General features: G+C 42.7%; 1 protein-coding gene across 4 annotated transcripts in view; it reads right to left on the bottom strand.

The window, feature by feature from the left end:
* CALN1 (calneuron 1) overlaps positions 1–16,619 on the bottom strand; it is a 394,265-nt gene that overhangs the window by 131,610 nt on the left and 246,036 nt on the right. For all 4 annotated transcript variants that reach the window (XM_054693580.1, XM_054693582.1, XM_037506791.2 and 1 more), the window contains exon 4: positions 4,495–4,607. In XM_054693580.1, coding sequence (XP_054549555.1) covers positions 4,495–4,607 — 113 coding nt within the window. The remainder of the gene's footprint in view (positions 1–4,494; positions 4,608–16,619) is intronic.

The raw sequence follows: 16,619 nt of genomic DNA, 5'->3' as shown, positions 1-16,619 counted from the left end.
TTGTGGACAGCAGCTTGGGAGACAGAGCCCTTAATTAACCTGTGAAATCTGTTGCTGTCTCTGTGTAGTTAGCATCAGAAGTGAGTTGAATTCTCAGACCACCCCCGAAACTTTTGGAGAGCTAGTTGCGGGTAGGGGGAAGCCTCCAAACACTCAGATTGTAATAGGGTCCCTGAACCTCACACAACAAATCAATTACACATGAACATGTAATTTCTCTACCTTTTAAAAAGTTAATTTTTTTCTGTAGACTAAAGACCAATTACACTTATGAATGTGGATAAATAAAAGCAAAGCCAAAATTACTAAGCACTGAGTCATACCCCTCAGCCTGATCAGATGCCTGCCCAGCATGCCAGGTCACTAAATTCTTTGGGGCTCAGTGACTTGCAAAGTTGAGGGAGCATCACCCAAAGACTCACTGAAACTCAGAGTCTGCCTCCCCAAACCACCCACCTCCCACCACGTGTCTTTGATTCAATGTTTGCTGGGGTGGGCCCAGGCATCTGCATGCCTAATAATCCCAGATGCTGCAGCTGCTGGTTCAGAAACAGCACGTGGAGATGCACTGTGGACTCTTATGCTTTCTATACTCCATATTGCACCTGCAGTAAAATCACTTTGGGGATTCAAGTGCTCGCTGTCAATCTCACAGGCCTGGTGATGGGCATTGCTGCTGAAAGCTATTTAGGTTCCATTAGATGATTAATAATGAGGATCAGCAGCTTTGGATCCAAAGCTCTGATACAGTGGCATGTTGACAAAACATTGGGGGGAGAGCAATCCTGTTAGTACCAGCTTTGATGTGTGAAGAGCCTTTGCCTACTGAATGCCAGCTATCTTTACAATAAAAAAGTGAAGGTTATAAACCAATGTTACCTCAAAAACAAGCAAGTAAATAAATAAAACAGAAATTTGACATTAGTGAAGTCTTGAGAAATGAGGTTGGTGACTACGATGACATGTGAGCGAAGGAGCCCAGTTCTAGACAGAGTGTCCCCAGTAGATTTCCAGACTCATTGTAGCTCAGATGTCTGCCTGCGCTTTATGACATCCATATTAAAACACACATAGGGTTTAGCTCTCTGAGCTAAGGGTGGGACTCGATTCTGTCTTTAGAAGGAGAAGAATTTAATAGAAGTGAGCAGAGCTGCTTGATCTACCTGAATCCTTGGTTCCTTGTCATTATCTGGCCAAGTGTGCTATGCACAAGTTCACTGCAGGACAGGTTAGCACCATGCTGAAAGCCAAGGTAGAGGGCAGCGGTGGGAGCTCAGGTCAACCTTGGGTTACAGTAGTGGGGTGCTCTCCTCTGCTACTTGGAGTGTCTACTGTATTAAAGAGTCATTCTTGATACAACGGACTCATGGGGTGGGGTGCAAGTGAATAATGGGGCAGCAGAGACTTTGAGGACCCCACTGCTAGGTAGTTGTAATCAACCTGAAGCACAGGTATGACAGCCATGCCCCAGTCCTGGGGCCCAGTTCCCTCCAGCCCCTCCCTCCCCTCTCTCCACCATTAATTTAGACCAAGTCCTAAGGCTGACTCCAAGCACAGTTTCACATTTCCTTCCCAAAAATATCATTGCAGTAACAGCAAACACAGAGTAACTTGATGAGTGAAGGGTAAGAATCCCAAATTTCATCTGCTATATAAGAAAGATGTTCTGAACTGACTACCAAGAAATCTGTGACTCAGAAGGCTGAGGAACTTGGGAAGACAGACTGTGGGGCAGGGATCCCAGATAACCCTCCTCAGGAAGGAAGATATCATTAATAGCCAATGACATTCCCTCTTCAAGATACCAATTTCCTGCAAAGAGTCAGGGGATCATAATCATCGAAGCAAGCCCCAACTGACAGGTAGCTGTTTCTGCAGCATCCCATTTGCTTTTATTTTACTCTTGGCATCTTGGCTGGAATGCCACTCAGAAGAGCACTGGAGAACAGATATAATTCGCAAGACAAGCCCAGTGCCTGGTAGGATCACTTATCAGAGCATAGAGAACAGCCACAGTCACAGGTTTCCCTGAAGGCAGGAAGAAACCAAAGCCTGGGAACATGAAAGGCTGTGACAGCAGCGTTGGCGGCAACCAAAAATTGAAGCCCAATTACAGAATCTCCATCTGTGTGGCAGCCCATCTTCAGGAGGACCCCCACTGATCCCTGCCTCTGGGTACTCACCTGGAGGAGTCCTCTCCCACTGTGAACAGGGGTGACCTGGGTACCCAACGCATAGTGCAGAGATGATGATATTTGACTGCCAAGGCTAGGTCATGAAAGACATCCTAGCTTCTGCCTTGACTCTCTTGGATCTCTCACTTCCAGTATGAGCATGCTCTAAGCAACACTATGGAGAGGGCACGTAGAAGGATGCAGCAGCCAGCAGTCCCTTGCCATAACAGCATCACCAGCGTCACCTCACCAGCTGTGTAAATGAACTGCCTGGAAGCGTGTCCTTCAGCCCCCATCAAGCCTTCAGATGCTCACAGTCCAACCAACACCTTGACTGCAACCTTATGGGAGAGCCTGGCCAAAACCACTCAGCCACACTGCTTTCAGATCCCTGATCTGCAGAAAATGTGTGAGATAAAATATGTATTGCTGTCTTATGTCACTAGCTTTTCTTGTAATGTATTATGTAGCAAGTATATCATTAATGTGCCCTTCCAGGTATACCAATACATCTGTTTCCATGGGAAACTGACTTTGTTCCTGGTGCGAAGCCTTGTCAGAATGCTGAAGATGGATAGTCTGCACCCTCCTAAGAATATCAGTGCTTCCTTATATTATTATCCCTTGCCAGCTAACCAGAGGCAGAAACCTGTCTTTCTGCTGCTCATCCAGACCATCTTCAACCACCATCATAAAGTTAACACACATAGCAAACACACACATGTACACATGCACATGCACACATATATACACATATATACACATGCACACACACAGCATCCTTTTAAACGTGAAAAGCCACTGAAGTGTGGTGAACATGAACTTTTTTCCAGGAAGGATTGAGTGCTCTGGATGTTTTCAGTACCATTTTTTGCTCTGGATGTTTTAAGTATCTTATTTTCATGCTGTCTCTGAATGGGAAGATGGGATTGGGGCTCAGCAGAGAAGGCTAACTACCAAGAATGATCAATGTTTCTCTTCTCTGCTAATTATAAAAGTTTGAGCTGGATAAGCACCAGGAGGAGAGGGAAGACACAGCCACAAATCTGTGATGCTTGCATTCGTTTAACTATTTCAAAATGGAATTTTCCCTTTATTCTCTTTCCCCCATCATGTTTATCAACCTCGGAAGGAGGAGCATGTTGGGTAAGACACATACACAGAGGCTTCATGAGCATAATAGCATGTCTGCATTATGCTAGAGACAGTCAATACAGTATAAAAAATGTTTTTTTTTTTTTTGGTCTGGGTTTCTTTTGCTGTATAAATGTTCTACTGTGAAAAACCTGGAAGACCTGAGGCCTCTACTTAAGGTGTTCATCAGATACCTATAGCACATTCCCCTGAGAGGGGGGGTGGTCAGAAGAGGACTGAGCTTCAAAGGACCTGCAGTTCTCCAGGCTGTAGTGTGTCCTGAAGGCAGAGACAGAGTACAAAGCACTCAAAGTGGGGAAAAAAGGGTAAGCAGAGAAGGACAGAAACAAAAGGCAAAAGCACCTCCCAGATGCACATTCATTGTGGATCTAGAAGGGCAGAAAGATAACCAGATGGGAAATAATTTTTTTTCCATCTTCTTAAATAAGACGTTCATTTTTCATTTCTGCCAGAGGACTCTGTCTGTCCTTCTGAGTGTGGAGTCATTCATAAAAGGTTACATGTGAACTGCTCTCATCACATGGTGAGCGGGCACATGGAAGTCCTCCTCAAGGAAAAGAACCTGGGCTGACCATCACCATGGATCTAGGAGACAGTGTTCCTTCACTGTACACTGCAGTGTGGATGTCAGAGCCCACCTTGCTCCCCTGTCCCGGATCTCTCTGCAGTCTTCATATACACAGCTTGCCTTGATGAGCTTGTCCTTGCCTATGATTTCACCCACCAGCTCTGATGAATCCCAAATCTACATCTGCAGCTCCAACCTCAAGATCCAAACACATGAGGCAACCAGGATCTCCTGGAACCAGGGACAGAAATGGGCTCAAACAATACCAGTGTGGACTTTCTAAGACTCGGAGGAGAAAGAATTTCATGAATCAGAAGTAGAAGACACTCATTTCTCCAAAAATGTAAAAACTGTTTCTGATATAAGGAGAAGAAGGAGATATTTCTCTCTTCTAAATCTTAAATGAGCATACTTTTCAGTCTTTGTTTAGAGGACTTAGTAAAGACCTCAACTTAGACAGCCAATTCAAGTACTGTATGTGACAACAGTCTAGAAGAGATCTTCTTGAGCTCAACAGAAGCTCAAGAATTCAGAGTGAAAAGTTAGTCATAGACTCATGTTGACTGTTAAACTTAATCTTAAAAAATTCTTACTTACCTGCCAGAATATGCTGTCTATTGTGTTTCCAAGAAAACCATCTCGACCTTCTGAAGACACCAGTTTGGGACCAAGAATTGTCATGAATTCGTCGAAATCCACCTGGCCATCCCCTGGAAGAAAGAAGAGATATAATCATGAGTTGAAAAGCAGCTGAAATTGACCCACTGCCCAATAGGTAACTCTACACTTTTGTCCTTGGCATGGCCTCAACCAATGAAGAAGTAGTGGTATCATTACTGAACATTGTGTAACATTCTTGAAATACCAAAAATACCACAAGAAACTGGCCATTATTAGTACATCCAATACCACATAATCATTTGTGGACTTGAGCCAACTTAGACAAAAGCAGACCTTCCAGGAATTGTCCAAGCCTCCATGAGTCATCAGTGTGGAATTCTGCAGCCTTGGGACTGCAGAAGAGGGTATTTCTACCAAGAGCTCATCACCTGTTGGCCTCACCAGTGAAGCCAATCCCAGTGTCTGCACAGGAGCTTGCCAAAGTGCTGGTTCATCAGTCCACTCTCAGAGTCTAACCACCTTCAAAGAGCCCTAATTCAAACCCCATTTCAAAGAACTGAGCAGATGTCATCATCAGGATGCTCATAATTCAGGAAAGATGGTCCCGGAACAGTTCCCAGTACAGATACAACTTCCTAGAGGACAAGCGAGGTGTGGCAAACCAGTGAGAGGGTTAGCCTTTAAATGAGGTGGGACAGTCAGTAGACTATGGAGATGAAACTGATTGCTCCCTCACCATTCAACAAGACAAAGAGATCTAAAATTTTACCCTTAGTAGCCCTCATTAGAATGCTAATTCAAGCAGCAAATGAGTTACCATCTTTCCTTTCAAATGAGCAAGTATTTCTAAAAAGAACATTACTCAAAGCTGGCAGAATCAAGGAGAGAGAAGCTCTGATATGGACATCAACTGGTAATACATTCTTGTACCTACTGAATTATTAATTCACTTTTTTATTGCGATAAACAGTATATTAGCTTCAAGTGTACAACATAATGACCTGCTGTTTGGATATAGTATGAAATGATCACCACAATGTCTAGTTAACATCCCTCACCATACATAGCTACAGATGTTTTTCTTGTGATGAGAATTTTTAAGATCTATTCTCTTAGCCACATTCAAATATGCAATACAGTATTAGCTATACTCGCCATGCTGAATATTACATCCCCACGACTCATTAAGATTATGTGAACTTCACTTTTAAGAAAAACACAAAGCAAGAAAATTATCTTAAAGGCAAGATGTTTGCCCAAAGACAGTCACCTGGGATTTGCAAAAGTGGAACACTGGACCCTGGAGGAAGAGGAGAGTGGCCAGCGCGCCAGCATTCTCCTAGATCAGCTCCACAGGTGCTAAGTCTCAGACAGGCACACCTGCTTATACATACACTCTGCTCTTTACCCCAAATCACCCCCTTTCTTCATAGAGGGGCTGGCTGGCCAAAAAGTCTCAGACTGCATGTCATTCTCAATAGACAGCATCACCCCCCCAGTGATGATGTTGGTAATATCTGACATTTACTGGGCCTCCCCTGGCGGCACAGGTGGTTAAGTGCAGCACTGTGAAGCTCTCCACAGCCTCTGCAGCACTGGTTCAATCCTGGCTGGCCGGCAAGAATCCCACCCAGAGAAAATCCCACATGGCGCGGCAGACCTCTCCGTCTCGCCCGCTGCTCCCCTCAGCAGTGTATTTTGTCAGTCTGCCTGTTCTGTTCCCCGCTCTGTCTCTGATGAATCTCTCACCCTCCTGCGCATCTGGCCTGTACCCTGGTTCCTGTATGCATGAATAAACAAATCTTTTAAAAAAAAATCTGACATTTACTGATCACTCACAAAGTGGTGGGCAAGTTCACAGGAGTCCCCACATGTTAGTTCACTGAAGGCTTCCAGAGCCCATTTGATTGATAAGATAGTTGAGGGCCTCCTTGGTGGTGCAGGTGGTTGAGCACAGCGCTGTGGATCTGTCCATGGCCTCTGCAGTACTGGTTCGATCCCCACCAGCCTCGGAGCAACCCACATGGCAAGCAGACCTCTCCTGTCTCACCTGCTGCTCCCCTCAGCAGTGTATTTCGTCAGTCTGCCTGTTCTGTTCCCTACTCTGTCTCTGGTGAATCCTCTTGCCCTCATGCGCATCTGGCCTATACCCCAGTTCTTGTATGGATAAAAAAAATCTTTAAAAAAAAGAAGAAAGAAAGTTGAGGCACAGCAAAGCTCAGCAGCTTGCAGAAGCTCACACAGGAAGAAGGGCTAGGATTCTAGCCCCAGTTGCCTGCCTGTGCTTTTGCAGCCTCTCAGGAGGCCTGGTCATGGAGAGGTTCTAGGAGCACTCATCCCAGTCTTCTCTGCAGGGAGTGCTCTGGGGCCTGGTACAGAGAGAGAACTGAACCCTGAATTGCTCTCTGTGGCCAAGCTGTTGGGAGTTGGTCGGCTGCTAGTAGCCTCAATCATTTAAAAGAGTAATGAGGGTCTCCCTGGTGGCACAAGGGGTTAAGAAGCAAACTATGAAGCTGTCTACAGCCTCTGCAGCATGAGTTCGATCCCCGGCCAGCCAAAGAGCAACCCGCATGGCATAGCAGACCTCACCTGACTCGTCCGCTGCTCCCCTCAGCAGTTTGCTTTGGTCAATCTGCCTGTTCTTTTCCCCACTCTGTCTCTGGTGAATCCCCTCACCCCCCCACACCTCTGGCCTGTCCCCCAGCTCTTGTATAAATCTTTAAAAATAAATAAATAAAAGAGCAATGACAGGTGATAGAAAATATTTATTCAACATGCACTATATATGCCAGACATTGAACACAGCACTTTACATGTTTCCTCTTGTTTGATTCTACCCCCACATGACTGGGTTCTCCCATTCTGCACTGCACCCATGAGAAAGCTTTAGCAAGAAAAGATAGAAAATACCTAGATTAAGGCCAGATAGCTAGCAGGTGCCAGCCCAGGGACTTGAGTCAAAACACCAGATATTAACTTCCACATTGCACCCCCAAGCCCTCTGTTAGAGACCCCAGTGTGAGTCCTAGGTTCATATCTCCTCTCAAAGTTTGAGAGTGGACTGTACTTTCCTGCCTGCAAATGTGGGGAACTGGAAAAGGTGCCCTCAGGAGTCTTGATGCAGCGATCATCACCCAAAACCTATTGGCTATTCCATCACCACTCTACCTGCAAGCCAGGCCTTGGTACTTCTCCTTATATGGCCAATTCTCAGAGGTCCCAGGTCTCTCATATACAATCTCCAAGCATCTGAAGCCTCTTTCAGGTTTGGGGAATGAGACCTGCCCAGGCCCAGCAGGATGACATCAAACCAACATTCTGGATTCATATCCCCCCCACTAACAACCCACCCCCTACCTGCCCCCCTACACATACACACCACCCAGGTTACATTTCAAGGAATACACTAGACAGTGACTGAAAAACTTCATGAGGCTAAATTGTCTTTGAATCTTAAACAAGCAACTGCGGAAGGAAAGAACAGAATTCACTATTGCAGGCCTCCTCCTCCTCCCTCCTCAGGCTTCCAAATATCATGATCTACTTAGCAAGAAGTGCAGGAAGCTAACCTGCTAAGGACTGCGTCTTGTTGCTTCCCGCTGCTATGTAAGTCAAAGTAATGAACTTGAACTAGGGCAGGAAGCTGCGGGAGGGCCAGGACTGGATGACATTCGTTAAGACCAACCAGCTGAAATTTCCACAGAGGTAAAACAACAATAAAAACAGTACAAAATAGGAAGAAAGGGAATATACGGTGGGGAGGGGGGAAGAATGGGCACTGAAGGGTAACAAAGAGACAGGTTACTGATGGAGAGTCTGCACTGGGAGTGTTACGAATTGAAAGAGGGAAAATAGAAATAACCACAAAAGAGCTAGAGGAACATTATCCTGAATACCCAAAGAAACAATTACTTCTGAAAAACACTCACTAGGAGATAGAAGGAAGCTTAAGGAACACCTGCTTTGTATTCCCAACATGCTAGGGGAAAAAAAGAGCCCCCCAGAAACAAGTTTGGCCAGATATATGAGGGTGTGGTGAGAAGACAAGAGGCTGAAATAGGAGTGAAATGGAGAGGGATGTGACTTGAATGAGGAGGAAAATGCCAGGACACTAACACTGCACCAGCAAAGTCAAGGTCAACTAGGGAGCCACTGGCAGGGAACTGCAACTTGTAACTTAAGTCCACAAATATTTACCCAAACCCATTATTATGTGGCAGCCTTTGTGTGAGGCCCTGGGGACACTGGGGGAAACAGAAGCACATCAGCACCGTCTTCTTGGAAATGAGAGTTCAGCCGGGAAGATGGACAAACTAGGAATCACAGAGCACAGCTGCTACCAGGGGAAATGCCACAGAAGCAGAAAGCAGGGATGCTTGACATTGTCTAGAGCAAGGGTCTCCACGCTGGGAGAAAGGCAAGGGATGCTCAAGAGTATTCACTACGGTGCTAGAAAAAAATATTAAGGTCCCATTCATATCTGTTGTGTCCATCCTTTGCCATATCTACTTCTTGGGTATGTGTTATAAAAGCCGAGATATTAGAGTAGTACAACTATACATAATACAATAAATAAGTAACAGGGAGGGAGGTAGAAAAGAGACCATTACGTATAGGGAAAGTTTAAATCTGTACATTATAAATTTTCAATTTTATACATCTCGGTATTATATTTCTATGTATGTTAGCTAAAATAGTGCATTACTACACTGATTTTATGTAGGCAAACATAAGTGCTATTTGAAAAATATTGTGTCATATTATGGGGGAGGGGAACACTTGCAGTGAAATAATAAATAACAACAGTCACAGAGACAAGGTATGAATTACCCAGAGCCTTTAACTTATTCTAAATAAAGACAGGGAAATGAGAGAGAAGATGACAGAGGTAAAAGACAGAAATTAGTGACTCAAATTTCATAAGGAAGAAAATGTGTCTGAGAATATTCAAAGGTAAAACAATGAGGCATTTTCAAGAACTGAGAAAGGTGGGACTTTGATATACTATCAGTCAGTTGCAGATCAAGCAGGCAAAAATGAATAATAGTTGCCATTATTGGGATGAACTATAGGTCAGGCACATGGCCAAGGAATTTTACTTGAGGGGTCTCACTGACTTCTTTTAACACTGAAGGGTAGAGACTGTTGTCCCCATCTTGTTAAAGCAAAGAAGAGGTCAGGTTTAGGTAATTTGTACCACTTGACACCATTGTAACAAATATTTGAACCAACTGCTCTTGATCCTGATCTTATAACATCTGTTCCTTCCTCCCCTGCAGGGATGTTATAGTTTACAACATCCCCAGTTTAAAAGTTAAACTGAGAAACAAACAACAGTCCCTTAAAAAAGTAAGAGTGAGCTCAGGAGGAGGATCCCTCATCATAAATAAGACCCCCAGGGTGTCACTGTCATTCACTATTGCTCTCAAGAACCAATATTATGACTTGAAATAGAAGAAAGAAACTGGGTCCTCAGTTTCTTTGGAGAAGACACGATTTTCACGACCCGGGGCAGTGTGACTGTCGGTCTGGAAAGAACAAATGACACTACTGTGATTCTGGGGAATTTGGTCACAGCGGCTCCGGTACCAGATGAACATTTAAAAAAAATCAATACTTTCCTTGTGTGGCAGAAATAACCATTTAGAAAATTTAACAGAAAAGAAGACTTAAGGGACTTCTGAGCAAGCAGTTGCAGGAGTTCCTAATGCTTTCTCCCTCCCATCCTACAGGCGAGTCCCAGATGCAGGGGCAAAGCTCCACGCTCCAGGGCAGGAGAGGAGGGAGAGTGGGAGCAGGGAGGAGGGAGGTAGAGAAAGGGCAGAGGGTCCACACTGCCCCAGGCCATCAGAAAGGAGGCCTGCTTCACCTCTGAAGCCCCTGGGGGAAGGATCTTAACCCCTGTTCACTGGTGTAGGTGGGGCAGGGTGGGGTGGGGTGTCAAGATATCTGACCCCATGAATCCCAGACACCTGGTAAAAATCTGCTCTATGGCCTAGGACCTCCTTGTTTGGGTGAGGGAGCCTCCTTCCTGTCCTCATTTGATCCCTTTCCATTTCCCTGCAGAAGAAGTTTCCTTCGGCATCTTCAAGAGAGTATGGACCCTTGTCCCTCCTCAGCCATAATACAAAAACACAAGCCTTCCCTCTACCATCTGCCAGTGTCCAAGCTTGGGCCCTGACTTGGTGGAGAAGGAGAACAGAAAACCAAGAGGCAGGTAAAAAATTAAAAGACAGCTGACTTCAGGGGGTGCAGTAACAAAAGGGGAGAAACCCAATGAGCCTTGAGGGGGCTTTTCCCATCCAACTGCAAAAGAGAAGAAGAAGAAACTGACCAGAACTTAGAGGAAAAAGAAAATAAACAAGAAAGGACAATGAACTTTCAGAGAATAGAATTAGAGGACACCAAAGTTTCTCAGGAGCTAAAAGGCTCATTTTCCAAATTCAATAGTGGGTGGTAAATGTGGAGAGCTGAGGGGGGCACCAAGACCCACAATGGTGTCAAAGGTTAAAACAGTGGGTGAGAGATCAATGAACAGAAAGCCTAGATCCCTGAGACTTCACCTGGAAGGCCAGGAAGTCCAGAGACAGAACAAAAGGACAAATGGGAATACCGCTATATTCACCAGAGTTAACGTGCATCTAATGTTCCATCTGCCAGGCACTGTGCACTCAGTGCATTGAATCATCACCATACATGTGTCAGGTGATCTAATCATTATTTCATGTCCTAAATCAGCAAGCAGGAACAGGGCTGGGAGGGGGGCAGCGGACGATGCCAGATTTGCACTGGCTCGGACTGGGCAAGATGGGGTCTGAAGGCGGACAGTCTGCTTCCAGGGTCCATGATTTTAACCACAGAGCTGGCAATGATTAATCAGTCATGATTACACAAATCACCTAAAATATCCCTAATACACAGTTGCAGAGAAGGGGCAAAGTAACCTGGAGTAAATTTGAAAATGATACTTAGGGTTCATAGGAAAGATCTATACAAACTTGAGATATTTTAAAAGACGTTAAAGAAAACGACCAATAGTACCAGGCTTCTCAATGGAGAAATTATTATAAAGATGTTAATTCTTTCCAAATTAATTTATATTGTGATGTAATTCCAATTAAAAATCCCTATGGAATTTTTTGAAGCTTTCCCAATGATTCATAAGGTCATTGAGAAGAACGAGCAGGCAGAAAAGCTTTAAAAATAAATGGGAATAGTAATGCTATGTCTAATAATCATTGTATCACAAAACTACAATAATTGAAAAAATTATTGATGTAAAATAGATAGGAGAGAAATAAAACAGGAGTGTTCAGAAATAAGTTATAAGAGACATAACAAATAGAAATAATTGAAGAGAAAAGTTTTTTTGTCAAATGGTGTTGGGATGATAGGTTAAAGAATTTGGAAAGAAAAATCAATTCTGTTTCTGACTTCACATTTCACTCTGAAACACTAAAGATAGCAATTGGAGAACATATTGGCAAGCTGAGGGGAAGAAAAATTTTCTAAGCTTAAAATCAATGAAGTAAAACAGGAAAGTAAAGATTCACAGACTTGGGAACTCACTCTGCATGTTAAAAACATCAGAAACTAAATGATTTAACAATGAGCTAGGCAAATTGCATGCCATGAAGATGGCAGAGAGATCATATTCTCCAAATACAAAGGAATTCATTAAAGGACATAAATGCTAAAACATGTGAACAGATAATTCACAAAGATACAAATGTCAAATATGTGGAAAAATTTCAACTTCGAGAGTATGAAAATAAATGCAAATTAAAGCAATAATGGGAGAGCGTTTCCCACATCTCCAGTCCACGAAGATTTCATCTTTATTGAGAAGACGGAGTGTGCAAGTTGGCAAGACTTCTCATCCCCAGCCCTGGGAACCTGCCCTGGGCACACCCTGTCTGGATACTAATTTGGCAATGTCACTTTAAAAGTTCCCTTTTCATGTCCTTTTTATTTGACTCAGTAATTCCTATTCTGGAATTTGTCCTAAGCAATTAATCAGAAATTTGGACAAAGATCTCTGCACTATTGTTTATTGTAGCTTATTTGTAACAGCGAAAAATGGAAAGAAATAAAGAATATAAATAAGAAATTAAAAAAAGCAACCCACCACCCAGAGATAAACATTTGGGTATTTTCTTCTAAGCAAAGAAATCAAATAACTGAAACAACATTTTCCTGTCCTTTCTATGTGACCTTCTACTGTGGACATTTTTCAGGTTATTAAAAATCGTCAAAACATAATTGGTCACATAGCACCTTCCTGAGAGCCACGGTTTTCTCAAGCACTCCCCTCTACTTGGTAGGTCTGATTGTTTCCATAGCAGCATGCAATATGTTTGTAATAAAGCAGCAAGTTATTCCTCTTTTTTAAAGGCTTACATGTCTATAGGAAATAGTTCATAAGGGGCCATGTTTCTGTTGAAACAGGAGCATGGCTGAAGCTCGAGGCCTCCCTGGTGGGACATGTACCGCAAATTTCCAAGTCGTGCAGAAGTGAGTGGCACTGGGTACTAGCCCATCATAAACAGAATGTGTCACCACTTAGATCTTTTCATGCAAAATTAGAATTATATAGAAATCGCTAGTCCGGGACTCCATGGCTAGACCAGCTCATTAAATATGTATGTATGCTATGTGTCTCATTCCAACGAGTGCCTGGATGATGATAAGTTCAGTTGTTCTACCTCCACAAATGATTAGCTTCCTCAAGTACAAGGTAGGAATAAGCATTGTGTGGTGACAGCTGGGGCTGACATGGCTAACGCAGGCAGCGATCTTCAGAGCACTCCCAGAGTCTCTATAAGGCTATACACGCACGCTGGGCAGAAGGCCAAGGTCCAGGGTTATGGTAGATGGTGATTTTGCAACTGATATAGTTTAGGAAAATACCTCCACCGAATTCTCTATGAATGATATGCCTGTGCCTGACGTCGAAGGCACACACTGGGCACACTGAGAGAGGATGCAACGCAGAGAGGCAGTGACGGGAAGAGGAAGTATGACATTCTGCATTAAAGAAACAAAAGTGGAAAATAAACAACTCCAGAGCAGCCTGACTGTAAACCCTGGCCGTCAGTGGGGAGAGAGTAATCATTCTGACATGCTTTCACTGCATTGAAGATGCAAGGTTTTAAATTTGGACTTACACCTAAATGTTATGCTTCCTGGATATTGAGAATATCCAGTTTTCAGTTATATTTTTAAATGGAAATTTTAGAAGTATATGAAACAGTTCAAAAAATTCTAGCTATAGAAGAGACATGCAGAATTTATTTTTTAAGGGTGTCCTAAAAACTTCTTAATCAAGGAAAATGAAGAAACCACCTTAGGAATGCCATTCAATCTTAGTCTTTAGAGACTTTCTCTGTTTGTTTCTAAGATATGGGCCTCTGAACCTTGATCAGGAGGGATTACATCCTCCTGCACATAACCTGTCTCTTCCTGAGTAATGTCACTGCAGGGTGATGTATAAGAACAAATATCACTAAGAATATTAGAGATGGTACCTCCCTGGTAGCACAGGGTGTTAAGACACAACCTATGAAGCTATCTGCAGCCACAGCAGCATGAGTTCAATCCCCAGCCAGGGAGCTACCCACATGGTGCAGCAGACCTCTCCTGACTCACCTGACTCACCCCTCAGCAGTGTATTTCAGTCAATCTGCCTGTTCTGCTCCCCACTCTGTCTCTGGTGAATCCTCTCACCCCTCACACCTCTGGCCTGTACTCCAGATCTTGTATGCATAAATAAATAAATCTTTTAAAAAAAGGAATGTTAGAGAAAAAACTTCCTTTAATATTACATGCAAGGAAACATGGGCAGGTTGAACCCACAATCCTGACATTCCTAAATATTCTTGCATTGACAGAAGTTTCCAGAAAGGAAAATCCAGGAAAGTAAGTACTTTAAAAATAAATTGAAAGGAAACTATTTGAAAATTAGTTTGCTTAGAAATCTGATTATAAGCACAATATTTTTTTAAAAGAAATTGAATTAGACTAAGTTGTAGAGCTTACCTATGGAGATGGGGAATGGTTGCCAGTCACGGACCAGATGTTCACAGTCCAGCAACAGTGAAAGGTTCATGACAAGTGATATCCCTAATTCTGGCGAGTACTATGCATTCACTCTGTTTTATAGACTCCCCCTCCCCCAGTCCTTCATGGTTCAGGTTTAGTGACCTCATTTTATTCAATTAACCACTAAGGCTAAAAAACCTTCTGTGCAGATTTCCCCAAGGTTCTGGCAATAGTAGATGGAGCTACACTTGAGCCTGTCTCTTGCACTGAGTGCAGCTACGAAACCTCGACAGAACGCATGGAGCAGCTATTTAAAGATCTGAGTAGAAAATAGTAATAGGCAGATTGGGGCAGAAGACCTGAATTTGAAGAACCACCAAACCAGCAGAGCATTTATCACATTTTTACTTCTGGTCTTCCCAGGCCAGATGCAGTGTGAAGGCTGGAAGAGGCCTCGGTGTGGATAGCACAAGCAGCAGGAAGCCCTCTAGTTCTGGCTTCAGAGGTGGGAAAGTGATCTGCCAAAGCTCAAAAAGAGTGGGAGTGGGGAATTCTTAAAGTTTTTGATTTCCCTATTCCCTTATGCCCCAACTCATGGTAACCTGTAGGCACCTAAAAATTCTAAGAAAAGATAATCTTAACCTTCAACCAGAGAAGCCACTGTCAAGAAGAAAAAAACTCCCGAGGCTCTTTCTTTTTCTGTCCTCTTGTCATTTGGACCAAGAAGCCACCACAACCATGGCATGTATGCAGTAGATTGGGATAATGAAGTCCCAGATTTCTGAGCAGGAGAATAAAATATAAAAAGATGAGAAAATATATCAGGAAGACCTGAGAGACTGAAGATCTGGAAGAGCCACCCCATACTATTGTTGATCAAATCCTGGGCTCACCCCAAGCCATTCATACATGAGCATGACTTTGAACTGGAAAACAGGAGTGAGCACTACTTAGGTGTCAGGATGCACATCACATTCTGCACAGGTAGAGCAGATCTGAATAGCACTCAAAGTCTCTGAAAAACTGAACAGACATTGAAATCACAACCCAAAGAAAGCTGGTAAGAATATGAGGATTAAACATGACCAAATCAAATGCCCACTTTAACTGCAAAATACCAACATTCTCCATAGGATATAAGGAATGCCAAGAGTGTCATAAAATAATATCCAAAATGTCTGAGTATATACGAAATGACTCAGCATCAGAAGAACCAGGAAAGTCTCAACCTATATAAGAAAACATAGGAACAACTCTCAATAACACGTGTTGAAATTATCTGAAACAGACTTGAATGAAATCATTCTAGAAATACTACAACAAATGAGGACAAACACTTGTGAGAGGCATGAAAAGACATACAATCTCAACAAAGAAATGAATGATATAAATAGAAACCTAATGGATATATTAGAACTGAAAATTAAATAACAGCAAAACACCTTCATAGATGGACACAATTACAAAATGGAGATGACAGAAGAAAGTTAATGAACCTAAAGATAGATCAATAAAAATCATGGTCCTTCTCTCCTTGTGTAATTAACATTTGATGTTTGGAAATAAAAATTATAACATGTCTGATAGGGTTTTTCAATATAAATAGAAATAATACATCAATACCTTGCAAGAATGGCACAGGAAATAGACTGATTCCTCCGATAACATAAAACTCATGAAAGATGAAAGACATAACCTCAAGAGTCCTATTGAAGACATTGCATTTATAATTAAGAACTTTCTGGAAAAGTAATCTTGAGGCCCACATGACTTCACTGGCAAATTCTACCAAACATTTAGAAGGAATAATACAATTCTACACAATCTATTCCAGAAAATAAAAGAGGAATGAACACATCCCAGTTTGTGTTACGAGAGAAACATTACTCTGATACCAAAACCAGGCAAAGACATTACCAAAAAAAAAAAAAAAAAAAAACTAATGCCAATATTACTCATGAACTTAGACACAAAGGGATAACATGAGGTTTTTTTTTGACACAACCAAGCTGTTCTGCAGTTAGATATGTAGTGGTTATAGGAATCTACTCATATTAAAA

Source organism: Talpa occidentalis, unplaced genomic scaffold (genome assembly GCF_014898055.3).
Source record: "Talpa occidentalis isolate TD23 unplaced genomic scaffold, MPIMG_talOcc4v2.1 talOcc4.12, whole genome shotgun sequence".
Lineage (NCBI taxonomy): Eukaryota > Metazoa > Chordata > Mammalia > Eulipotyphla > Talpidae > Talpa > Talpa occidentalis.
Note: the sequence above shows the minus strand (reverse complement) of the source record. Positions and strands in the feature narration are given on the sequence as shown.